General features: G+C 36.1%; 1 protein-coding gene across 4 annotated transcripts in view; it reads right to left on the bottom strand.

Annotated features, from left to right (window-relative positions):
- CDK8 (cyclin dependent kinase 8) overlaps positions 1 to 23,750 on the bottom strand; it is a 124,110-nt gene that overhangs the window by 15,754 nt on the left and 84,606 nt on the right. For all 4 annotated transcript variants that reach the window (XM_032314528.1, XM_032314527.1, XM_032314530.1 and 1 more), the window contains exons 5-6: positions 4,577 to 4,634; positions 2,231 to 2,362 (exon numbers count right to left, since the gene is read on the bottom strand). In XM_032314528.1, coding sequence (XP_032170419.1) covers positions 2,231 to 2,362; positions 4,577 to 4,634 — 190 coding nt within the window. The remainder of the gene's footprint in view (positions 1 to 2,230; positions 2,363 to 4,576; positions 4,635 to 23,750) is intronic.

Below are 23,750 nucleotides of genomic sequence, written 5' to 3'. Positions count from 1 at the left end.
TGTTTTGACTAAGAACTGAAAAAAAGAGGGGGGGGGGGGACTGGCCATATGAAGACCTGATCTAGGCAGAGATACATAAGAACACTTTACTTTGGGAAGACGGAAGGCAGATGGAACAGCTCAGAGAAGGCCCCAGGCCACAGTATTTTTGCTGAGTGTGAAGCAGAATTGTCCTGTACAACTCTGGAAGATTCTGTCCTTAGAGGACAAGCTACAAAGTCTGTATTATTTTTTCTTCCCAAAGTCTGTGTTTTGAATAGTTGATTCTCCTTCTCCTGCTCCCCTCCACTGCCCTGAAACTACCAGGTACAAAACTAGGACCTAAAGTTGGAAGACTCTTCCCTTAAAGAATCTGAATGCCCTCAGGACAAAGGCTTGTCCATGCTAGCACCTGGGGATCCCCCTCTTAACGATAGTTCTCTGCTAGATCACTCTGAAATCTGCCACTCAACCAGCTCTATGATCTAAGTCCACAAAGTTCCCAAGCACTTTTCTGTAAGCTGATTCTTAAATATGAAGAGATAATCGAGGGTCAACAAATAGTGGACGAACACTTGCCACATGGAAGGGAGAAACTGAGACATATAAATAAAAAGAGAGCCTATAAAGAAAACACCTAATTATTTCAGGAAAAAAGCAAATTACAAACAATTAAAAAGCACTGTTATCACCATCCTCACAGATAGTTGAGATGCTTTTTTCCCCCCATAAAATAATACAAAAAACTAATAGAGAATAAGAAGGGGTTCTTAGAGAAAAAAAGACAAAGGCAGAAAAACCTAAGAAAAGTGCTATCAAGTAGTCCAGTAATAGTCCAACATATGCCCACACTCAGTTTAGGAAAGACAGGCACAGAAGACAGAGGAAGAGATCAAAGACTAGTTTAAGAGTTTTCCACAGACATGGGTTGTACAATACAAATTTCAGACTGAATGTGCCTACCAAGTGGTCAGCACATTACTGTAAAACAGAAGGATAAGAAATCCTATTTGTTTGCAAAAAGAAAAACCACCCAGGTAATCCACCAAGGAATGAGTACAAGACTGGCATGAATCTTCATTAGCAACACTGATGCTACAAGCCAATGGAAGAGCATCATCAAATACTGAAGGAAAGTTATTTTGTACTTAGAATTTTAAACCTGGCCAAACTGCATGATATAGTAAGACACAGGCATTTTTGAGAAATACAAGAACGGGAAAATTTACCTCCAAGACACCTTTCCAAAGCAAGCTGAGAATATGCTATAGCAAAATAATAAAGCACAGAAGGAAATATGTCCAACTCAAAGGAATTAAAAAAAAAAAAAAAAAAAAAAAAGAAAAAGAAAAGCCAGGATGAAAATCAGTCCAGAATACAGCATAGCATAGAAGACTTCTGGATGGAATCAACCAAGAAAAACAAAAGCAGGCTTAATGCTATTCTGGAGAACACAGCAAGTTAGGTAAACAGTAAAGACATATAACAATGGGAAAAAGAAAAGAAAAGCACATAAGAAAAGAACACGATGAAAAAATTCAATGAAATAAAATGAGGCACAATAAAGATGTCAGTAATGGAAAAGGTATGGAAAAAGGACTGTGGGAGTTGAGCACTGAATCTGTTACAATATATGATCTGAGTATAAATTGTGGAAATTATGGTTTGTAAATAGAAAATAAATGTTGTAAACATCAACAAAGTAGTAATAATAATAATGACAACAATATTTCTAACAGAGCTTATAAATTGGGAGGCTGAAGAAGTAAAAGAGCACTAATTTCCCAATTCTTAATAGTACGGAGGTAATCAACATAATCAAAAACTGAAAAGCAAATTATGATATCCTAAACCACTTTTCCCATAATTTTTCTCCTTAACTCCAAGGGGATCTTTTAGAAGTATTTCTTTTGGTGAAAAAAAGAAACATTTGTCTGAAGTTTAATGGTTTAGAAATTTTACTGTGCTTATTTCTCTTCTCAAGTAAAATTTAAAATATATTTTTACTTAGAATGCATAGTATGATCCCATATATTTAAGAAGTTTTAAAATATCTATCAGAGAGAGATGTTTAGAATAATACATTCCTAATGCTCATAATGGTGTTTCTAAGTAGTGGAATTTTAGGACAGTTTTTGTTCTTATTTTTATAGTTTTCTGTATTATTTGGTTTAATACACAGAAATACATATATTTTACAATAACAAAGCCACTTTTAAAATGCCATGGAATTTTAATTAGTTATACTCACCAATAGCTTTGGTATAATGTCTCGCTCCAAGAAGTAATTCTGGGGCTCGGTACCAGAATGTTACAACTACTGGATCCAAATCTGCTAAAGGCTTCAAAGGTGAATTAAATAATCGGGCAAAGCCCATATCAGCTGCAAATAAAGATAATAATAATGTTAAGTCAATATATTTTTACAAATTTAATTGATTAATTTTACCACTGTTAAGATAGGGAAAATGTGCTGAATTCTTCATCTGGGTTATAGATATGCTTGCTGCAAAGGTCAAGCGTGACCCTATACTCTCAGGCAGATTTCTTTCTGCCTGTCACACTACCACTGGGGACAGGGTTGTTAAACTTCATGTCCATTCTTTGTATTGGTTATAAGCACTGAGAAACTAGCTGAGTTATAATAAGGCTTTCCATTATTTGCATCAATAAGCCTGGTAACTGGGATAATCATGACTATACAGTATGTTAATACCACTATCTCTCCCCCATTTATTTAGGTTGAATTTTATTAACTTAAAGAATCACAGTAATTTAAGCTGGAAAAGACCTTCTAAAAGGTCATATAGTTCAATCACCTCCTTTTTCAGGAGGAAAAAAGAAAAAATTTTCAAAAGAAGAAATTAAATGATTGACAAATGTCATAAACTCCTACCTCAGAACTGAAGTTGTGGCATTTGACATAGTTTAATATGTAGTGTAGTTATTCAGGCATGACTGTTTATCCTATTAAACTGTAATCTTAAAGGCAAAAACTGTCTTTTTTCATCTCTTTTAGTATCTATCTAGTGTCATTACACATAGCTTTTATCAATTATACATTGAATGAATGATCACCTGTTCATACCACCTACCAAAAATTTCAAGATTCATCCACCATTTATTTGGTTTTGCTTTCCTAATATACATTTTTAATGAAGGAGGCTCTCATCTACCCTTCTTAATTACGGAGGTTAAAAAAAAACCAACACAGAAATTTGGTAAAGAACTAAAACCATGACTCAGATTACTAAATACTGGCTTATAGAAGAACTAATATTTCTTCTTAAATGTGAATGCTTTAAGCCTTTAGTATCCCCCAAACCTGCTCACATCATATGCATTACATCATATGCATAATTCCAAACTAGATTATTTTGTTACATAAAATTTCTCCAAATCTTAGTAAAAAAAAATGTCTGTAACTACCGTTTGGCTGGGTCTTTTTTATTTTGCACACTTTGAACTTACATTTGAAGAACTTGATGCAACCAAATTGGGCTTTTTAAAACACAAGTTAGGACTTAGAAGGCATTTGGTGACCCTATAGAGTTAAGTACTGACAGGGTCTGGCTGTCAAAGGGAGTCAATGCCTAGGAGTACTCCGAGGTACATCAAATTGTTTGTGATACTAAAAACCTTGTGAGGTTTGCATGATAAAAGAGTATTCTGAGGGTCTCATTAAAAGTGGAAAGTGAGATCTGGGGAATTTATAGGGGAGGATGGGGAAGAGGGGTTAGGAACATCTAGGTTTTTCTTTGTCGGTTAAATGGTACAAATTAGCTGATAATTTGCATTTATATTAAATGTTGCAATCAGAAAGTACTCTTTACTTTTTTTATATACTCCCACAACCCTGCTGCCTTTAAATTAACATAATTTAGTTACAACACTTCTTCTACCCACACACAAAACAAACTAAATAAATGTGACAAAGACAACTTAGAAATGACAATGAAAAAAAAAAAACAACAGAATTTAAAAATTCAGTTTTATCCTTATAGGTACCAGACCAGAACTGGGTAAAAATTTTGCTCTGATATATAAGAAAACAGAGCTATTAAAAAACATGCCAAGGTAAAGAATGCTTGTTACTTTCTTTTCCCTTTAGGCAGAGGCCTTCTAGAACTTAAGGTTCTGTACCTCTCCAGCCTCCACGGTTTTCCTAGTTTGTAATTCCTAATGTTGAAAGGTCAACAGAGGCATATGTTCTGATCTCAACTGGATCAGGTGAACAGAACTGATGCTGTTAATTACTAGTTTGCTTTATGCCTTTGTGACTAAATGTGAGGTTGGCTTCTAACATGGAAAGAAGCCACTCACCTCCACAGGCTATTTTTAATGAAGGCAAAGGTTTCTAAAAAACTTCCCTGGCTTATTTTATAATTAGAACACTTCAATCTCTAAAGATTGTCTGACACCTTTTAAGAGTGTGAAACATTTTTCACTTTTAATGTAAACTCTTTAGAAATGGCTTTGATCAAGAAGGAACTACATGAATATAGCATATCATTACAGCAAAAGTTAGAAGTGATATTGCTGTCTGCAAAAGTTTTAAAAGAGTGCTACACTGTGACTTATCAAAAATAAAACATACCAATTTTTACTCTTCCTCGCTCAGGACCTTCACCCATAACTAAAATATTAGCAGGTTTCTGTGGAAACAAAATAGTGTTTTTTTTTTCAGTAGACAGTAGTGGTTTCTTTTAAATAGACATTATGCCAATATAACATATCCACCTTTACAAAATCTCATTTACTCAAAAATTAAATCAAACACAGGAAGTCACCGAAGAAACATTATGTGTATATATGCAAAGCAATGTGCAAACATTAGGAAGGCCCAAATACGATAGTGCTTTTCTCCAGGCAGAGCTAATAAAGCTATTCTTGGCTTATTTAGCCAAGTCTTTGTTCATTACTGTGGAGCATCTGACTGGAAGTTACAATGTTGTGGTTCCTTCCAACTCTTTCAATTGTAAAAAATGTCTTGCAACTTTAAGGGAAATGTATCTTCAAAGATGACTTAATTCTAAATAGCAAAGGAAGGAGCCACCGGATATCTTTTTTTTTTTTTTTTTGAAATGCCAAAGTATGCACCTATGCTTTAAGAAATAAATTTTAGAGAATCAGTTTACTAAAGTATTTTCTAAATGAGTTAGTGAAGAGGAATTTTTTATGACCTGAACAGTTCTGAGATTTTTATGTTTAAATAAAGAGACGCTAAAACTTAAAGTGAGATTTTATAGAAGTAAAATTCCAAATAGTGTCAAAGTCTCTAAAAATATACAGGATTAACTATCATCTACAATCTGCTACAGTGGTATGTACAACATAGACATGTGAGATTTATGCCCTCACCAGCAAGAAGGGAGAAGAGAGGAAGAAGGAAGATAAGGGGGCTGGATGAACAGAGAGGAAAGGGTTGGGGAGAGCAACCCCCAAACCTTTCTTACCCTACTAGGCTGTCTACTTGGTATTTAATTTTGCCAGCCTGCTAAATAACAGTGAAACTAGATTAGAATACCCTTCAAATACAGATCAAACAACCTTAAAATTAAGGATTTTAATGAAGGCTGTTTACAGTGCTAACTAGTTCACAAGCTTCCCTAATCACATCTGCTAATAGCCCCCATGCTCTTACTGACAAAATAAAACTTAATATATTTACAGTATATTATTCTCTACGCTACTATCTACGATCTGCTACTACATATCAAAAAAAATTTTTTATCCCTAGCCAAAAGAAAAAAGAATTGCTGAAATGGTGTCATACACATATCAGAGGTTACAAATTCTACATTTTTAAGAAACTAGGCACCAGAGAGATTAAATGACTTGCCCTGTAAGCATAATCTACAAGACTGGGCAGCAGCAGCAGAATTTACCCCATGGCTTAAGTCTAGTGCTCACTTCCTAATATATCATCTTGGAAAGTAACTTTATGTAGCAAGTTTTTCAATTAATGTATACTACCATAATAAAAATAATAATAGTTTCATTCAAGAAAATATTTTCAGAACCCTTATCATTCACACACATACACACTCCTGACCCCTGGAAGAACAGACCGGCGAAGTAGCTGAAGTACATAACACTATTCCCCATTCACTACCTGCAAGTGCTGCCTAACACAAGTAAAACTGCTTTCATGCACTGTGCTAACCCATCACTGGGTTAGACTCTGCAGAGACTCTCAGAGCTCAGCCTACTTCAAAATGAAATCAGATCTCTGAAATTAGCATAATATATTGAAGGCAGAGGAGGGTTTCCAAGAGGAATCAGGCAGCATTTCTATCTCGCTGAGGAGTAAGGCTTGCTCTCAACTACCAACGTGGGCTCAGGAAGAGATGTCCATGTCTGTGATAGAACTCTTCTTATGGACCACTGGGGAAGAACTCCCTAAACATCTCTTGAACACATTCCCTATTCTTTAAGCCCATTATGATTCTTTTTCCATCCAATCCATCTCTGTAGTGTTGCCAGGGTAACCTTTCTGAAAGACAAAGCTGATCATATCACTCCTTTGCTTAAAATCTTCCATAGTAGTATCATGGAAAATTCTTGTTAAGACTGGGTGAAAACAGAACACAAAATGATATACAGACTGCGATTACAAACAGGTTAAAAAAAAAAAAAAAGTACAATGGGTAAAGACTAGAAGAACAAAGAGTTAGTGACAGTGGTACGGATGAACCTTTTCAAAGGTGTCTTTGAATGCTTTTGCTATGCTTTATTATTAGGCATATGTAGAGAAATATTATTTCTACTTTAGTCTCTCATCACCTATGAATAAGATCCAACGTCCTTATGAGGGGATGCAAGGCACCTGCAAGCTCATTCCCAGCAATCTATCCTGCCTCACCTGCCACTGTCCCCGGGGCTCCTGCCATACTGGTTTTCAGTATCCTATGACACTCTCAAATCTGTTATCCCATTATTACTGCCCCAAAGACCCTTCCTCTGTTATTTGGCAAAACCAAGAACCTTTCACCACCCATTGGTCCTCCACCATGTCCCAAACCCCATTCCCTTCTCCAGAGGTGCAAAGTGATTAACTGGTTTGCTGTGATGGACTTTTCCAGACTTTAAGTGCTCAATCCTAAAATATTATCTCTGTATCTGGCAAGTGCAGAGCACAACATTGACATCTCTCTCCTCCTTTTATTTTACATGAAGTAGAAAAATCTCCTTTTTTGCTTTCTTACTCATTCAGCAACTGGGCCCATATCTTAGAAAGTAAGGGTAAGTGGTACTGGTCTACCTGCTATGGGGTAACGAGAGAGAAACTCCCTCTCTTGTTTGTTTTGTTCGAGACATAACAGACTGTCAAGTTCCAAACCAGGGTTTTAGCACTGGTTGGGGGAATAAACAGTTTCTCTGTCAAAGATTTGGGGACAAAGCTCTAGTTAATAGTTAAAAATTGCTCTTCTAGGCAACTTGCTGCCTATTGTATGATCTGAAGCAGGTCTTGGGGCTAAAGGCCATTACCAACACTACTTTTATAAGTTAACTTAAAATTAATTCGGTTTGGGCATGCCATATAGTCAAAAACAAGAACGGTGCTGCGTTGTTTCAGTACGCTACTTATGAATGATGGGTCCCTCCTCATGTTATTTTTATGATGGCATTCTATATGCCTCAATATGTGATATTCTGATTTTAGTAGAGAAATCTAACACTAGATTTATTTTATGGATGCAATCTAATGGAAGTTTCAAAAGAAAAAGGTAGAAAGGCTCTAACGATCATGAATACTCTTTTGTCTCGTTGCTTAACCAGTATTAACTAAAGAAGGCTTCAAAGACTTAGTAATTTTTGTTTTAGTATTTAAGGCCATGCTGAAACAATATTCTCCAAAAAAGCTCATTTCTTTTCTTTCTTCTTTGTCTGGTAGTAGAATTTGGTAGTTTTTAGCTCTAGAGCCAGAACTTCCATTTTTTAATGACAATACATGAATCAAGTGGTAATAACCATAACTATGGTAAACGGTCTGTGATATTTTATATGCTATCCAAGATAATCACTTTGAAAGAACATATAAAAGTTTACATTTTAATGAGGAATACACTCCATTAACCATATTTCTGCTTATGGAGATCAGAGGTCCAACATGATTAGAAGCAGTATTACATCATAGCAACATCTTCAAATACAGCTATGCTATGCAGACATGATTATAGAACACCTTTCACTGCCTGCTGAACGATGAAATAAATCAATGACACACTTGTTTGAAGTATACTTGTTGTTTGAAACTATGATACCCTTCTCTTACTGCTGTTTTGTTTCTCCCGGGGCGGGGGGTGGGGGGAATGTGTTTGTAATTAAAAGAACACATCCTTGTTTTATATTACAGGCTCATGGCTTTTTTTGCTTTCTATTGTTATGCTCCCCCCAAAATTCACTGGTATTTCCTAAAGCAAGATGTTTGTATTGCACAGAAAACCATTCATGTAGAGGCTTTCTGTCCTCTAGAATTTGCCATGCTGTGGAACAGGACACTGATGCTTTTGGTATATAGCAGAAATGGCGAACTGGTTTCATCTGAGGGGTCAATCCTGATTTAAAAAAAAAAAAAAAAAGGTAAGGACTATAGGGAGCTCTGTCTTGAGAAAGACAGGAATTGGGCTGACTAGGAAACCACCATTATTAATCAGAGGCATCTGACATATATACAGATGTGAATGATGGCTCATCTGTCCAGGTAACTGCCAAGACCTTTTTACTCCAGGGGTGAAAATGGGGCCTTCATATGGGCACTAAGGTGTCAAGGCAAAATGGAGACCTTGAGGCAACATGAAAATTTCATTCTTGATAGATCTATGGGAAAAAATAGCAATCCATAAGAAACCACTATTAGGGGTGCCCCCACTCAGTTAAGTGTCTGCCTTCAGCTCAGGTCATAATCCTAGGGTCCTGGGATCGAACTCCACACCGGGCTCCCCGCTCAGTGGGGAGCCTACTTCTTCCTCTAACTCTGCTCCTCTGCTCCTGCTCTATCTCAAACAAATAAATAAAATCTTAAAAAAAGAGAAACCACTGTTAGTGCTGTACTCTAAGATTTATTCAGAATTTAACTTTCACAAATATTATAAACAACACAACCCAGTGGCACATTTTCTAGATACTCCAAACTTTCAGTTTGGTTGTTAATCATTATGTACTACAATACATGCTGAAAAAACTAACAAACTCTCTATATACATTTGAGATTCAAACCTGGGTGGCAAAATCTTAAATTGATATAGATGCAGTAATTTACAAAATTGTTTTAATGAAATCTTCTAAGGAGTTGGGTTAGAAATTTGGAAATCCAGGGGTGCCTGGGTGGCTCAGTGGTTTATAGCCTCTGCTTTTGGCTCAGGTATGGTCCCGGGGTCCTGGGATCAAGCCCTGCATTGGGCTCTCTGAGCCTGACTCCCCCTCTTTCTCTGCCTGCCTCTCTGCCTACTTGTGATCTCTGCCAAATAAATAAATAAAATCTTGGGGGAAAAAAAAAGGAATTTGGAAATCCAATGAATGAGATCTGGAAGATGTCTTTACATTACAGTTTTCAGTTTTTCTTCCGAGCTATGAATTACATTTTTTACCTCTAATACTGAATTTTACCCAACTGCTGCTGAATGAACACCTTTAAGCTAAAGGAGAAATTACCAACTTTTATTCTAGGAAAGTTGTTTTTAGCTCTTTGCATAGATCTAAAAAAATGCAAAATTTCTTAACAAATTCTGCTTCATGATTAGAAAGTAAATGCCACTTGTAACATGGAACTCCATCCCCTACAGTCAACAGTTCAAGTACTATACATTTACCCCTGTATATACTGAATTAAGAGGCACTGAAGCCTAGAGACCAACAAAGCAACAAGTCAACAGTTGCTGCCTCCAGAGAGGTCAGTCAGGTTAAACTAACGGGTGGGGTAAATTCAGGCAAGGAAAAACTTGGCAGAGGAGATGATCCCCAACCTGCCTGAAATGTGAAATCTCAGGAGCTGGTCTGGAAGATAAACAAGAGACAGTGCCTCAAGAATTCACTGTCATCTTTTACTAAACCTCCGTGGGAGTCTGTAACTCTCAAGGGATGGAGGCAGTGCTCACTGGAGTATCAAAACACATGGGATGCTGACTCATCTTTCACTTACCTAAGAACTCCTCTTTTCTAGGGAGAATAGGAATTAGGTTCTCACAGTCAATGCAAATCGAGGTATTTTATGAGACAAGCATTTAACTACATGACAGTAATCATGTTAATAATAGATGACAATTCCTTTCAATAAGCCCCTCCCACTTTCCTCCAGTCCAGACTACTAGCTCTACTTCTTGCTTTCATCTTGTATCTCCTAGGTAATACAAAATCACATAAAATACCACATGGTGAATATCATCAACAAAAATGTTTTGAATAATAAACATGATCCACATTATTACTTTAAAACTGGTATCTTTTAAAACTACAAATGTTGAGCTTTTAAAATTAAAAAAAAATTCTTAACCTGCCCACTTAAGGCAGTTGGGATATAAAATACCAGGTTAAGTGCAATAAGATCAATCTGGAATATAATCTCCTATTTTCACTGAAACAAAGGTCATTTTCTTACTGTCATAGAGTACCAGAGGCAATATTCATTTCATTAACAAAGAGACATGGGTGCACAGAACAGAAACATGGCAACAGAAATAAACTTTTAAATTTACAGGTACAACTATATCTTATTTATTCCTAAGAATGTCTGTGCACATATTAATATATATGTGTATATTTTCTTGTAGATGGAAATGTATTTTCCAAGTTAGATTTGCTTAATTGTACTTTTGTAAAGCTGTAAGATGTGTCATAACACAGTTCCAGCAAAGAATCTAATAAAGTACCCAATAAGAAAAAAAAAGTACCTTTAAGACTAGAAAACTGAGTAACAATAAAGAGATCAAAGGCATCTTAGGTAGAGGTATTAAGAGGCAGAGAAAGGATATCAAAAGTCTTTTAGTTTTCAAAACAGTTCCAGTTAACCAAATTTTACAAAAAAAAAAAAAAAAAAGCATAGTTTATATTCATATCTGAAAATCACTCTAATTCCAAACACTATTCTAAATAATATTAATTTATATAATTGTTGGTATAACAGTGATCAGTGGGTAGTATTGCTTTGTGCTCTATCTTCCCAAGTTATTATCTTCTGGACACATCTGCATGTTTGTACATTACTTTTGCTAATTACATCGTATTCCTCTATTAACAGAAAGCTGGCTGTATTTCCCCCACACCCCCACTTCTGACACCAACCCTGATGATGCTCCCACTGACAATGTTTGTATAAATTATACTTGCCTCCCCACTATCCCCTGAAAACCCTGACACATTCAATAGGTAATTTCCTTGGGATGGAATTTCCAAAGTAGAATTATCAGACCAAATATCAATAGCTCTATTGTCCTAAAATTAGAAGTTTGCTTTGCTTAAGTTTCAAAGGTGGATACGTGCTCAATGGACATAACTTGGAAAATGAAGACAAGAACAATGTGCTTGATAATAGATAACTTTTATATCTATAATCTTTAAACTAATAGATGGACCACTATAAACATTTCAGGTTACCTTTCGTTTTTTTCCTCTTTATAAAACTAAAGAATGGTATCATACAACTATAATGTTTATAACCTTTCCTCACCAGTATATCATGAAGATGTTTTTTAATTTGGAAATTACTTTTCTGATGTAAACCTTAGGAATCCTATGGATTCATCAAAATTTTAGATCAATCACCTCCTATTAATTGTTTAGGTTGTTCCTAGTTCCTTAATTAAAGAAAAATGATGCTATAACAAACATTTCTGAAAGTGCCTGAGAAATTCCAAGAAAGTCAAATTGTTGGGTAAATGTTATAACATTTTTAAGGTTTTTTGATACACATTAACAGATTTGACCCTTGAAACAGGTTCAAGTATCAATTTTATAAATTCAAAAACCTTTTATAAAAAATACCATTAAGTATGATAAAACCGGGTGGCTCAGTTGGTTAGGCGGCTGCCTTCGGCTTAGGTCATGATGCCGGAGTCCTGGGATCGAGTCCTACATCAGGCTCCTTGCTCAGCAGAGAGCCTGCTTCTCCCTCTGCCTCTGCCTGCCTCTGCTCACTCTCTCTGACAAATGAATAAATAAAATCTTAAAAAAAAAAAAAAAGTATGATAAAACCAATCTGGAAAACAATGTATATATGCAATGTATATAAAATTTTCTAATTTTTATTAGCTTCAATGATTATATAATAGTAAATTAAAACTCTGAGTATCTTTCACTGATACTCATGTTCTGATTTGTTCTGTACATTTGTTTAATTGAGGCTTAGATGATTAATTTACATATTCACCTCAATTCCCTATATTCTTTAAAGATATATTATTTTTATCATTTTTCTAATGTGTTACTTTCCTCTTTCTAAAAACTTTACATTTTATATTCTCTAAGGGTATTTTTACTAGTGTTTTTACATTTCAGCTTGTCTACTGTATCTTTAATAATAGTTGGGAATTTACTTAGTTGGAAATTTATCTTCAGCTAAAGCTAGAATAAATATCCCAATTTTTAAAAATACATTTTGCTACTAAGATCCATGTGGGTTTCAGTGTAATTTTAAGAAATAAGTAACAAAAAATTTTATTAGAGACAAGAAAATACTTCTCCCTAATGATACTAAAGAGTGATGCTCTTCTTTACTGTAAATAACTTATAATTACATAGTAAGTTCTTATAATAGTGTGAGTGTATTCATTCAATTTTTGTTAATCTCTGTGTCTTAAATGGCATATTTTTTCAATTGATGATGTCTAATAGTTAAGATAATTCTTTTATTTCTAGCTTTATTTTATTGTGTTCTGAAATGCAGAATGTGTGACTTTGTGAGGTCTTACCATGAATCTAATCTCTAGTACACACTGACCTTTTGTAGTATAATTCTGTGAGTGAATGTTTATTGAAAAAATACATTCTTGGGAGGAGTCAAGATGGCGGAGAAGTAGCAGGCTGAGACTACTTCAGCTAGCAGGGGATCGGCTAGATAGCTTATCTAAAGATTGCAAACACCTGCAAATCCATCGCCAGATCGAAGAGAAGAAGAACAGCAATTCTGGAAACAGAAAACAACCACTTTCTGAAAGGTAGGACCCGCGGAGACGTGAATCCAAAGCGACGGGAAGATAGACCCCGGGGGGAGGGGCCGGCTCCCGGCAAGCGGCGGAGCAACGGCGCACAAAATCAGGACTTTTAAAAGTCTGTTCCGCTGAGGGACATCGCTCCAGAGGCTAAACCAGGGTGAAGCCCATACAGGGTCAACGTAGCCTCAGGTCCCGCAGGGTCACAGAAGGATCGGGGGTGTCTGAGTGTCGTAGAGCTTGAGGGTATTGGAACGGGAAAGCCGGCTACAGAGACAGAGCCGACAGTAAGCTCGCAGCTCGGGGTTACCTTGAACCGGTCGCAGGCTCGGTGAGCTCAGAGCGCGGCCGGAGGTCAGGCAGACGGGAGTTACTCGGTGCTGTTCTCTGAGGGCACACCGAGGAGTGGGGCCCCAGGTTCTCGGCTCCTCCAGGCCAGAGACCAGGAGGCCGCCATTTGTATTCCTGTCCTCCGGAACTCTATGGAAAGCGCTCAGGGAACAACAGCTCCTGAAAGCAAACCCGAGCGGATTACTCAGCCCGGCCCCTGGTAAGAGCAGCGCAATTCCGCCTGGGGCAAAGACACTTGAGAATCACTACAACAGGCCCCTCCCCCAGAAGATCAACAAGAAATCCAGCCAAGACCAAGTTCACCTACCAAGGAGTGCGGTTTCAATACCAAGGAGAGCAGCAGAATTCCAGAGGAGGAGAAAGCAAAGCAAAACACTCATGCCTTTCTCCCTGTGATTTTTAGTCTTGCAGTTAATTTTTTCTTTTTCATTTTTTATCTCTTCTTCTGCTAAAAGTTTTTTTTAACTTTTACCTTTTTCTTTTTTAACATTTTTAACTAGTTTATCTAATATATATATTTTTTCTTTTTTATACTTTTCTTTATTCATTTTCTTTTTTTAATTCTTTTCTTTTTTTTCCCCATTTTCTGTCTTTCTTTCTGAATCTCTTTTTATCCCCTTTCTCCCCCCTCACGATTTGGGATCTCTTCTGATTTGGTTAAAGCATATTTTCCTGGGGTTGTTGCCACCCTTTTAGTATTTTAATTGCTCCTTCATATACTCTTATCTGGACAAAATGACAGGGCGGAAAAATTCACCACAAAAAAAAGAACAAGAGGCAGTACCGAAGGCTAGGGACCGAATCAATACAGACATTGGTAATATGTCAGATCTAGAGTTCAGAATGACAATTCTCAAGGTACTAGCCAGGCTCGAAAAAGGCATGGAAGATATCAGAGAAACCCTCTTGGGAGATATAAAAGCCCTTTCTGGAGAAATAAAAGAACTAAAATCGAACCAAGTTGAAATCAAAAAAGCTATTAATGAGGTGCAATCAAAAATGGAGGCTCTCACTGCTAGGATAAATGAGGCAGAAGAAAGAATTAGTGATATAGAAGACCAAATGACAGAGAATAAAGAAGCTGAGCAAAAGAGGGACAAACAGCTACTGGACCACAAAGGGAGAATTCGAGAGATAAGTGACACCATAAGACGAAACAACATTAGAATAATTGGGATTCCAGAAGAAGAAGAAAGAGAGAGGGGAGCAGAAGGTATACTGGAGAGAATTATTGGGGAGAATTTCCCCAATATGGCATAGGGAGCAAGCATCAAAATTCAGGAGGTTGAGAGAATGCCCCTCAAAATCAATAAGAATAGGCCCACACTCCGATACCTAATACTAAAATTTACAAGCCTTAGTGACAAAGAGAAAATCCTGAAAGCAGCCCGGGAAAAAAAGTCTGTAACATACAATGGTAAAAATATTAGATTGGCAGCAGACTTATCCACAGAGACGTGGCAGGCCAGAAAGAGCTGGCATGATATATTCAGAGCACTAAACGAGAAAAACATGCAGCCAAGAATACTATATCCAGCGAGGCTATCATTGAAAATAGAAGGAGAGATTAAAAGCTTCAAAAACAGACACATAGATCAATGGAACAGTATAGAGAGCCCAGAAATAGACCCTCAACTCTATGGTCAACTCGTCTTCAACAAAGCAGGAAAGAATGTCCGATGGAAAAAAGACCGCCTCTTCAATAAATGGTGTTGGGAAAATTGGACAGCCACATGCAGAAAAATGAAATTGGACCATTTCCTTACACCACACAGAAAAATAGACTCAAAATGGATGAAGGACCTCAATGTGAGAAAGGAATCCATCAAAATACTTGAGTAGAACGCAGGCAGCAACCTCTTCGACCTCAGCCGTAGCAACATCTTCCTAGGAACATCACCAAAGGCAAGGGAAGCAAGGGCAAAAATGAACTATTGGGATTTTATCAAGATCAAAAGCTTTTGCACATCAAAGGAAACAGTTAACAAAACCAAAAGACAACTGACAGAATGGGAGAAGATATTTGCAAACGACATATCAGATAAAGGACTAGTGTCCAAAATCTATAAAGAACTTAGCAAACTCAACACCCAAAGAACCCAATCAAGAAATGGGCAGAGGACATGAACAGACACTTCTGCAAAGAAGACATCCAGATGGCCAACAGACACATGAAAAAGTGCTCCACATCACTCGGCATCAGGGAAATACAAATAAAAACCACAATGAGATATCACCTCACACCAGTCAGAATGGCTAAAATCAACAAGTCAGGAAATGACAGATGCTGGCGAGGATGCAGAGAAAGGCGAACCCTTCTACATTGTTGGTGGGAATGCAAGCTGGTGCAACCACTCTGGAAAACAGCATGGAGGTTCCTCAAAATGTTGAAAACAGAACTGCCCTATGACCCAGCAATTGAACTACTGGGTATTTACCCTAAAGATACAAACGTAGTGATCTGAAGGGGTACGTGCACCCGAATGCTTATAGCAGCAATGTCCACAATAGCCAAACTATGGAAAGAACCTAGATGTCCATCAACAGATGAATGGATAAAGAAGATGTGGTATATATACACAATGGAATACTATGCAGCCATCAAAAGAAATGAAATCTTGCCATTTGCGACAATGTGGATGGAACTAGAGCGTATCATGCTTAGCGAAATAAGTCAAGTGGAGAAAGACAACTATCATATGATCTCTCTGATATGAGGAAGTGGTGATGCAACATGGGGGCTTAAGTGGGTAGGAGAAGAATAAATGAAACAAGATGGGATTGGGAGGGAGACAAACCGTAAGTGACTCTTAATCTCACAAAACAAACTGAGGGTTGCTGGGGGGAGGGGGGTTGGGAGAAGGGGGGTGGGTTTATTATGGACATTGGGGAGAGTATGTGCTTTGGTGAGTGCTGTGAAGTCTGTAAACCTGGCGATTCACAGACCTGTACCTCTGGGGATAGAAATATATGTTTATAAAAAATAAAAAATTATTAAAAAAAAATACATTCTTGGGGCACCTGGGTGGCTCAGTGGGTTAAGCCTCTGCCTCCCCCGCCTGCCCTTCTGCCTACTGTGATTTGTCAAATAAATAAATAAAGTCTTTTAAAAAATAAAATAAAAATACATTCTTTTAGAAAGTTTTAAATGCCAAGCAACTATATTACATCACATTGCTTTATTCTACAATTTTTGTTTCTTTATTTAAAAATTTTTGTCATGATCCGAGAGAATAATGGCAAGGTATACAATTATATATATTTTTAAAAGATTTTATTTATTTGATAGAAATCAAAAGCAGAGGCAGGCAGAGAGAAAGAGATAGAGAAGGAAGCAGGCTCCCTGCTGTGAGTAGAGAGCCCGATGTGGGGCTTGATCCCAGGAACCCGGGATCATGGCCCGAGCCGAAGGCAGAGGCTTTAACCCACTGAGCCACCCAGGCGCACCTACAATTATATATTTCTACTTGTTTTGGTACAAACCACAAATTCTTGCTGTATAGCAAAGAATCATTAATTATTCATTAATCATTCTGCTATTATAAAATGTCTTTCAATCTTCTGAAATAAAAAATACTTTATCTGATACTATAATTTTGTTCTCTATTTGAAAAGATACATTCTTGAGACCAATGGTTCTCAACTATTTTCCTCCCGTAAACATCTGAGGAATATGATATGTTTCTTTAGAAAATGAAGAAGTGGTTAAGAATAAGGCTGAAAACACTCAGGGGTGGCACCAGCTATTAAGTTGTTTGACTTTAATCTCCATTTCATCATTTATAAAATACAAATAAAAATGACAACCAAGTGTCGCTGCAGATATTAAATGTGATGAATTTTCATAAAAGGATTACAGTAAGATACTTGATATGTAAGATCCTAAATATATTATAATGGTAATTATGATTATCATTAGCTAGCACTATAATCTGTTAATGATTCACTGCTGTAGTCATTCTTACGTAAATGCTTTCTGGAGGGGGTGGGGGCCCATGCTTAAGTGGACAGCGCCCCTAAGATGATTTTTCTATATTGCCCTGTGAGACACTCCTAGTTGCTGTTGATCATCTTCTAGCTTTTAGTCATTTATACCTTTTAGAGATTAAAAAAACTGCCTAATCTTAGCATTAGCTGTTTAAAAAAAGTAATAAAAATATACATTCTTGTAGAAAGTTAAAAATATATGAATATAGAAAGTAAAATTTACCTAAAATCTCATCTCACAGAGTTAAACCATTACAAACATCTTGATGGATAAAATTCTAGTTATCTCTAAATCTGTATTATTTATATTTAATACAAATGTCTTATAAAGGCTCTTTTGCTTTAACAGAGCTGCCCCTATAATAACTATTTAGGTTATTTCTGTACCAGAACACTGTTAAATAAGTAGTGACAGAAGGTCAGAAGGTTAATGGCTGTTGATTTTATATATATATACTTTTCATGCTTGGAAGTTTCCTTCTTTTATTTTTAACAGGAATTTCAATCAGAAATTAATATTAAATTTTGTCAAATAATACTGCACATTGAATTTTGCTAAAGTTTTACATTTACAACTACTGAGATAACCACAGTTTTATTATTCTCTTAGCACCAGTAATATTGTGAAGCCTGTTAATTGGCTTCCAAATACTAAATCATGCATTCTTAAAATGAGCTTTATTTACTTAGAACACAGTATTCTTTCAGTTGTCACTCTGGATCTTTTTTGTTAACATTTTTACTTAAGAAATATGCACAAATATTTACATGTGACACTGGTCCAGGCCTGTGTACATTATCTTCACCAGCTTTGTGTGACTGTTATTTCTTCCTACAAAGTTACTAAGGAAACTTTCTTTTGCTCTAGTATAGTTTATACAGTGTAGTATTAGCTGTTGCTTGAGGGGTGAAGCAACTGTGAAACCATTTGCTATTGCTACATATTGTGGAGGAAGACCTGTGACAAATGTCTTCATTTCTTCCATAGTTACTGGTCTCTTGAGTTTTTCTACCTCTTCCAGGGCAATTATGGTAATTTTTATTTATTTTAAAATGCTTCTTTATTCTTGGGTTTTATAGAACACCAGAACAGTTCATCAACCACTAAAAGATTTTAAATTGTAGTCAAAAATCATCCATTCCCACTTCAGTGCACCAGAAGCAGAATTTCACAGATGACTTTTACTGACCTTTCAAAAATAATTTCTATATTGTACACGCTATTTAAGAGACTAAAATCATTTTCTGAAGCTGATGATCACAAAAACAAAACAAAACAAAGTATACAAACAGATGATTACTGACCAAACTCACTTGTCAATAAAGATGAAATAAAATATTAGAAGGGAATCCAATAGTGACTGAAAAAAAAAGTCAAGACCAAGTAGAGTTGCTCCCATGAATGCAAGGATGGTTCAACTTCAAAAACAAAACAAAACCTTATAAATGTAAGTTTCCACATTAACAGATTAAAGGAAATAGCAATATGACCATCTCAAAAGATGCAAAACAAGCACTAAATAAAACACACTTTTGATGTAGGAACAAACAACTTAACTAGATATAGAAGTAAACATCATTAACCTAATAAAAGGTATTTTTACCAAAACTCCAGAACAAATATCATATTTAATGGGGAAACTTGAGTTTTCATTAAAGACAGAAAAAAACTGTCGCCTCAATCACTTGCCACTGCACTAGTAAACAGGTCCTTGCCATTTATCATTACCACATAACAAGGGAAAAAATGCATTTCATACATTCCAATTTTTACTTTCCTTTAAAATTCTGTAATTCTGTAACTGGGTTCTATCTTATACCTACTGTGGGACAGTCAAATTAGCAAAATGTTTTCTTTCTTAGTAATATATAAAACAATACTGCAGGCTTTCTGCTTCCCAGTCTGCAGTACAAAGAGGTAATATGGTATGTTTGGGATAGATTCTATGTACCAGTCTCAGAGGTGGGAAGCTACAGAGGTATTTTAGGTAATGGAATACGATGTGGTTTACTTTTAAGAGGGATCATTCTCAAGGCTATGTCGATATTAGACCATATAAACTGCAAAACTAAAATGTTAGATCCCTTGGGTAGTTTTTGTAGTAATCCAGGTGTCCTGGATTAGAACAGCAGTAATAGAAATGATAAGAAAAGCCACAAGGCAATAAGAGGAGTCCAAAAAATTCACCTGGAAGGTCAGGTTACTCTGGGGTAAATGAACAGAAATTAATGAGACAAATAAAGTCAGCCTAAAGAACTGGAAGTCCACCTGGAAAATCCAAATCCATGTCCTGCCAGCAAAAAATTTTAGACTCTCCTTATTTGTGGCTCCTGATTTACTGGACTGATCTAGATACTGAACTACAAGAATGCAGACTCTTTGCCAAAATTTGCCCTTCCCTTCACGATTCACTCTCCCCACAGCTTCTTCTCCCTGACAATAAGCACCACAGTTTATTCTTCATTGGGAAATGACACTAGTCAGATGAGTAGAACCAATGGCCAATGTGTTATATTCAAATCTGAGTTCCTGGAGGTTCTTACTGTAGTCTGATCTATGTTTTGAAGATAGAGTTGACAAGAATCCATTTATTCATTCAATAAAAATTTGTTGTGCAAACAATATGTGTTATTCTGGGGACTAATGATATAGCAGTAAAAGAAATGGATAAAGTTCCTGCCCTTAAGGTATATTTATATTCCTAGGGGAACCTGAAAGTAAGTTGTAGTAAAATGTATTAAATGAACATTATTATGTGCCAATCACAGTCCTAATACTTTAAATGAAACTCAATCAAAAAGATAAAAATAGGGGCGCCTGGGTGGCTCAGTGGGTTAAAGCCTCTGCCTTCGGCTCAGGTCATGGTCCCAGGGTCCTGGAATCGAGCCCCACATCGGGCTCTCTGCTCAGCGGTGAGCCTGTCTCCCTGTCTCTGCCTGCTCATGGTCTCTTTCTCTCTGTCAAAATAAATAAATAAAATCTTAAAAAAAAAAAAGGATAAAAATAAAGGTTTGGCCTCATTTATAAATGAGGAAAGTGACACTTAGAGAAGTTAATCCTACCAAAAGTTACGTAATTAAATGGTAGACCAAGATTCGAACAAATTTGAGGCCCACTACAATAGGGGCTTAATTTTTCAAGATGCATAACCTAAGACCCATTATTGGTCCTTACCACATGCAACCATTTCTTATTTTTTTTTCTTAATTATTCCTGTTGTTATTCTTCACTTCTTCCTACCTTTCAGCTACTTCTTTTTTTTTTATTCTCAGATTCTCCTCTTCCTCCTTACCATAAAGGCCCAGACAACATCTGATTTTACCAGTTGGTGTTAATCAGACAGAAAAATAAATAAATAAATGAGAAGATCAATCAAAAGAAGAAAGGGGCCAAAGAATGAGTGTTATACCTTCTGAATTTTTGACTCTACCTTCTAAGGAATACATCTGTGAAATAACAAGTCTAGTACAGTAAGACAGAACACTAGTCACGGTTGGAAACTTTGAATGATGATGGGATGGTTATCTGCTGCACATATTATCAAGAATTACCACACCATGTAAGGGATGGGATTGGTCACTTCCAAGATGCCTTCCAACTTTATGGTCTATTAGTCTATGAAATTAAGGAAATAAAAAAATGGCCTTCATTTCAAATGGTACATGGTGTTTACATAAACACATTTTTAAACTAATGATTAAAAAATTAGCAGTCTTTCTCCCATCATTTATGGTTTTATTAAACAGGCATCTTAAACAGCACTGACCTATAGTATGAGCCCTCTATAATTTGAAAAGATTAGAGAATTGAAACTAATCTCGCAAATTCAGACACCTATTATTTTTTAGAGAGATTATTTATTTTAGAGAGAGAATGTGCACGTGCAAGCTGGGGGAAGGGACAGAGAAAGAGAATCTTCAAGCAGACTCCCTGCTAAGTCCAGAGCCTGCCACAGGGCTCAATCTCAGGACCCATGAGATCAAAGTCTGAGCCTTAAAACAAGAGTCTGTAAGCTTAACTGGCAACTCACACAGGCACTCCTCAGACATCTTAGTACGAGTTAGGAATCCTCACATTATATATCTACTTAAGAGTATTATATCTATGGCATGATATATGTCTGAAGGCAAATTATACATAAATTAAATAATAAAAACAGACCTTGGTGATTACAACAAAGTAATACTCTGAAAAAAAAGTAAAATCCCAGCTATACTGAGGGTTGGAAACTTTAATAAAGAAATATTTTTTCAATAGTTAATAACTACTACCAACTTAATATCTAATTATACCTGAGGAAAGTTTCATTTTTACTAAGTCTCAAAAAAAAAAAAAAAAAAACCCTATGTGTTGATTAGAATAGCATTTACAAGCATTTACACAAAATATTGAGCTTTTATGTTGAAGTGACTTTGAAATATGGCTAAACTGCATATGTTTGTTTCTTTAGGAAGACTTACTTTTCCCCTCCTATATGACCACTTCTCATTTGCTTTTATCTGGAAAAGACATATAGGAGTCAATCTGAAAAAAGATTTATTGAAAGATATATATTGCCAAGGGAGCCAGTGACTTCAACAGGTTTAAAAGACAATTTTAGCTGAAATAAAACAAAACCTTATCTAATATATTCTACCTTTAAAGATTAAATTACTTTGACAAATCTTTAGAAGTCTGGAAAAAAATACAATACTTTAATACTCTAAGGCCTGACCCTACCATTAGAAAGTGACTGGAATATTAATTTTTATATGGTCTTTCAGAGTATAATTCAGGTAATTTTTTAGAAAAACCATTTCTCTGTATTTTGACTACAGATAGTGTATTTCTCCTTTCCTGATATAAAAATCTAAAGGCCAAAAGAGAAAAAGCGGGGATTCACCGCTAACACTATGTCCAGCAGTAATAACTTATATCAGATGCAGGCCGAGACCTGGGAAATTGTTGTCTTTAATATGATTCAAAAGCCCTTTAAACAAAACCTTCCCAAATCTGTCCTCTTTTTAGAAACACACTGCTCTAGATGGTAGTATTTTGTTTATAAAATTTTGTTTATAAAAATGGAAGCAGTTATATAAATGATAGAATGATGATCACATCAATTATGTCAAAAGTAGAGAAAAGATATATCTGACTTAAAACTCTTGATAGTCATCTACTACGAAATTTTCAGGATCACTCAAAAATATTGTCTACACTCTTTTTTTTTTTTAAAGATTTTATTTATTTATTTGTCAGAGAGAAATCACAAGTAGATGGAGAGGCAGGCAGAGAGAGAGAGAGGGAAGCAGGCTCCCTGCTGAGCAGAGAGCCCAATGCGGGACTTGATCCCAGGACCCTGAGATCATGACCTGAGCTGAAGGCAGCGGCTTAACCCACTGAGCCACCCAGGCGCCCCTATTATCTACACTCTTTAAAAAAAATCTTGATGAGATTACTTAGGATAACCCTTCTTGATTGGTGAGAAATTTGACTAAAAATATTCTAGTACTGCACTGATAAATATCTGAAAAGATTCATTCAGAATCCAAGAAAAAGTAGCCTAAAAGCAATATGTAAACCAAATAACAATATTTTTATTACCAACTTGTAACCTGCCCATATGAACATGTATATTTGCAATTGTGCCGCTTAGTAAAATTAAATGGGCTACCTTTTCATTATTTACAAGTAACAGAACATGGTCCATTGGGTATGTTCAATATTAATATCAAAATTAAGCAAAAGCAGCATTTGTCAATAAACCAAACAGACTGTTTACAAACAATCAAATATTTTCAAGGAAAATTGCCCAATTGGTCACTTAAGTAAACACACTTTAGAATAAATATGATATTCATAATATTAATTAAAATGAATGCAAACCTCATTTAAGTTTGCCTTAATCAGCTATCACCAGTAAAACCCATGTTTTATCCTCAAGCCTAAATTTCATAGATGCAAGCTTAATGCTACACAATTAAACAAACGAGAAAACTGGAATAAATATTTGGAGTTTCCAATAAATGAAGCAAATCTCAAGCAATAAGCATGATTAAACCCAACATTTCCCAAAACATTTTTCTTCCCAAAAGCTCTGGGTTTTTGGTTTTGGGGTTTTGTTTTGTTGTTCTTTAGATTTTATTTATTTATTTGAGAGAGGCCAGGAGCGTGGTGAGGGTAGGAGTGGGAAGCAGACTCCCCGCTGAGCAGGGAGCCCAATGCAGGACTGGATCCCAGAATGCTGGGATCATGACCTGAGCCAAGGCAGAGCTTATAGAGCTTAACAGAGTGAGCTACACAGG

The sequence above is a fragment of the Mustela erminea genome, chromosome 15 (assembly GCF_009829155.1).
Source record: "Mustela erminea isolate mMusErm1 chromosome 15, mMusErm1.Pri, whole genome shotgun sequence".
NCBI lineage: Eukaryota > Metazoa > Chordata > Mammalia > Carnivora > Mustelidae > Mustela > Mustela erminea.
This window is presented reverse-complemented; position numbering and strand designations above follow the sequence as displayed.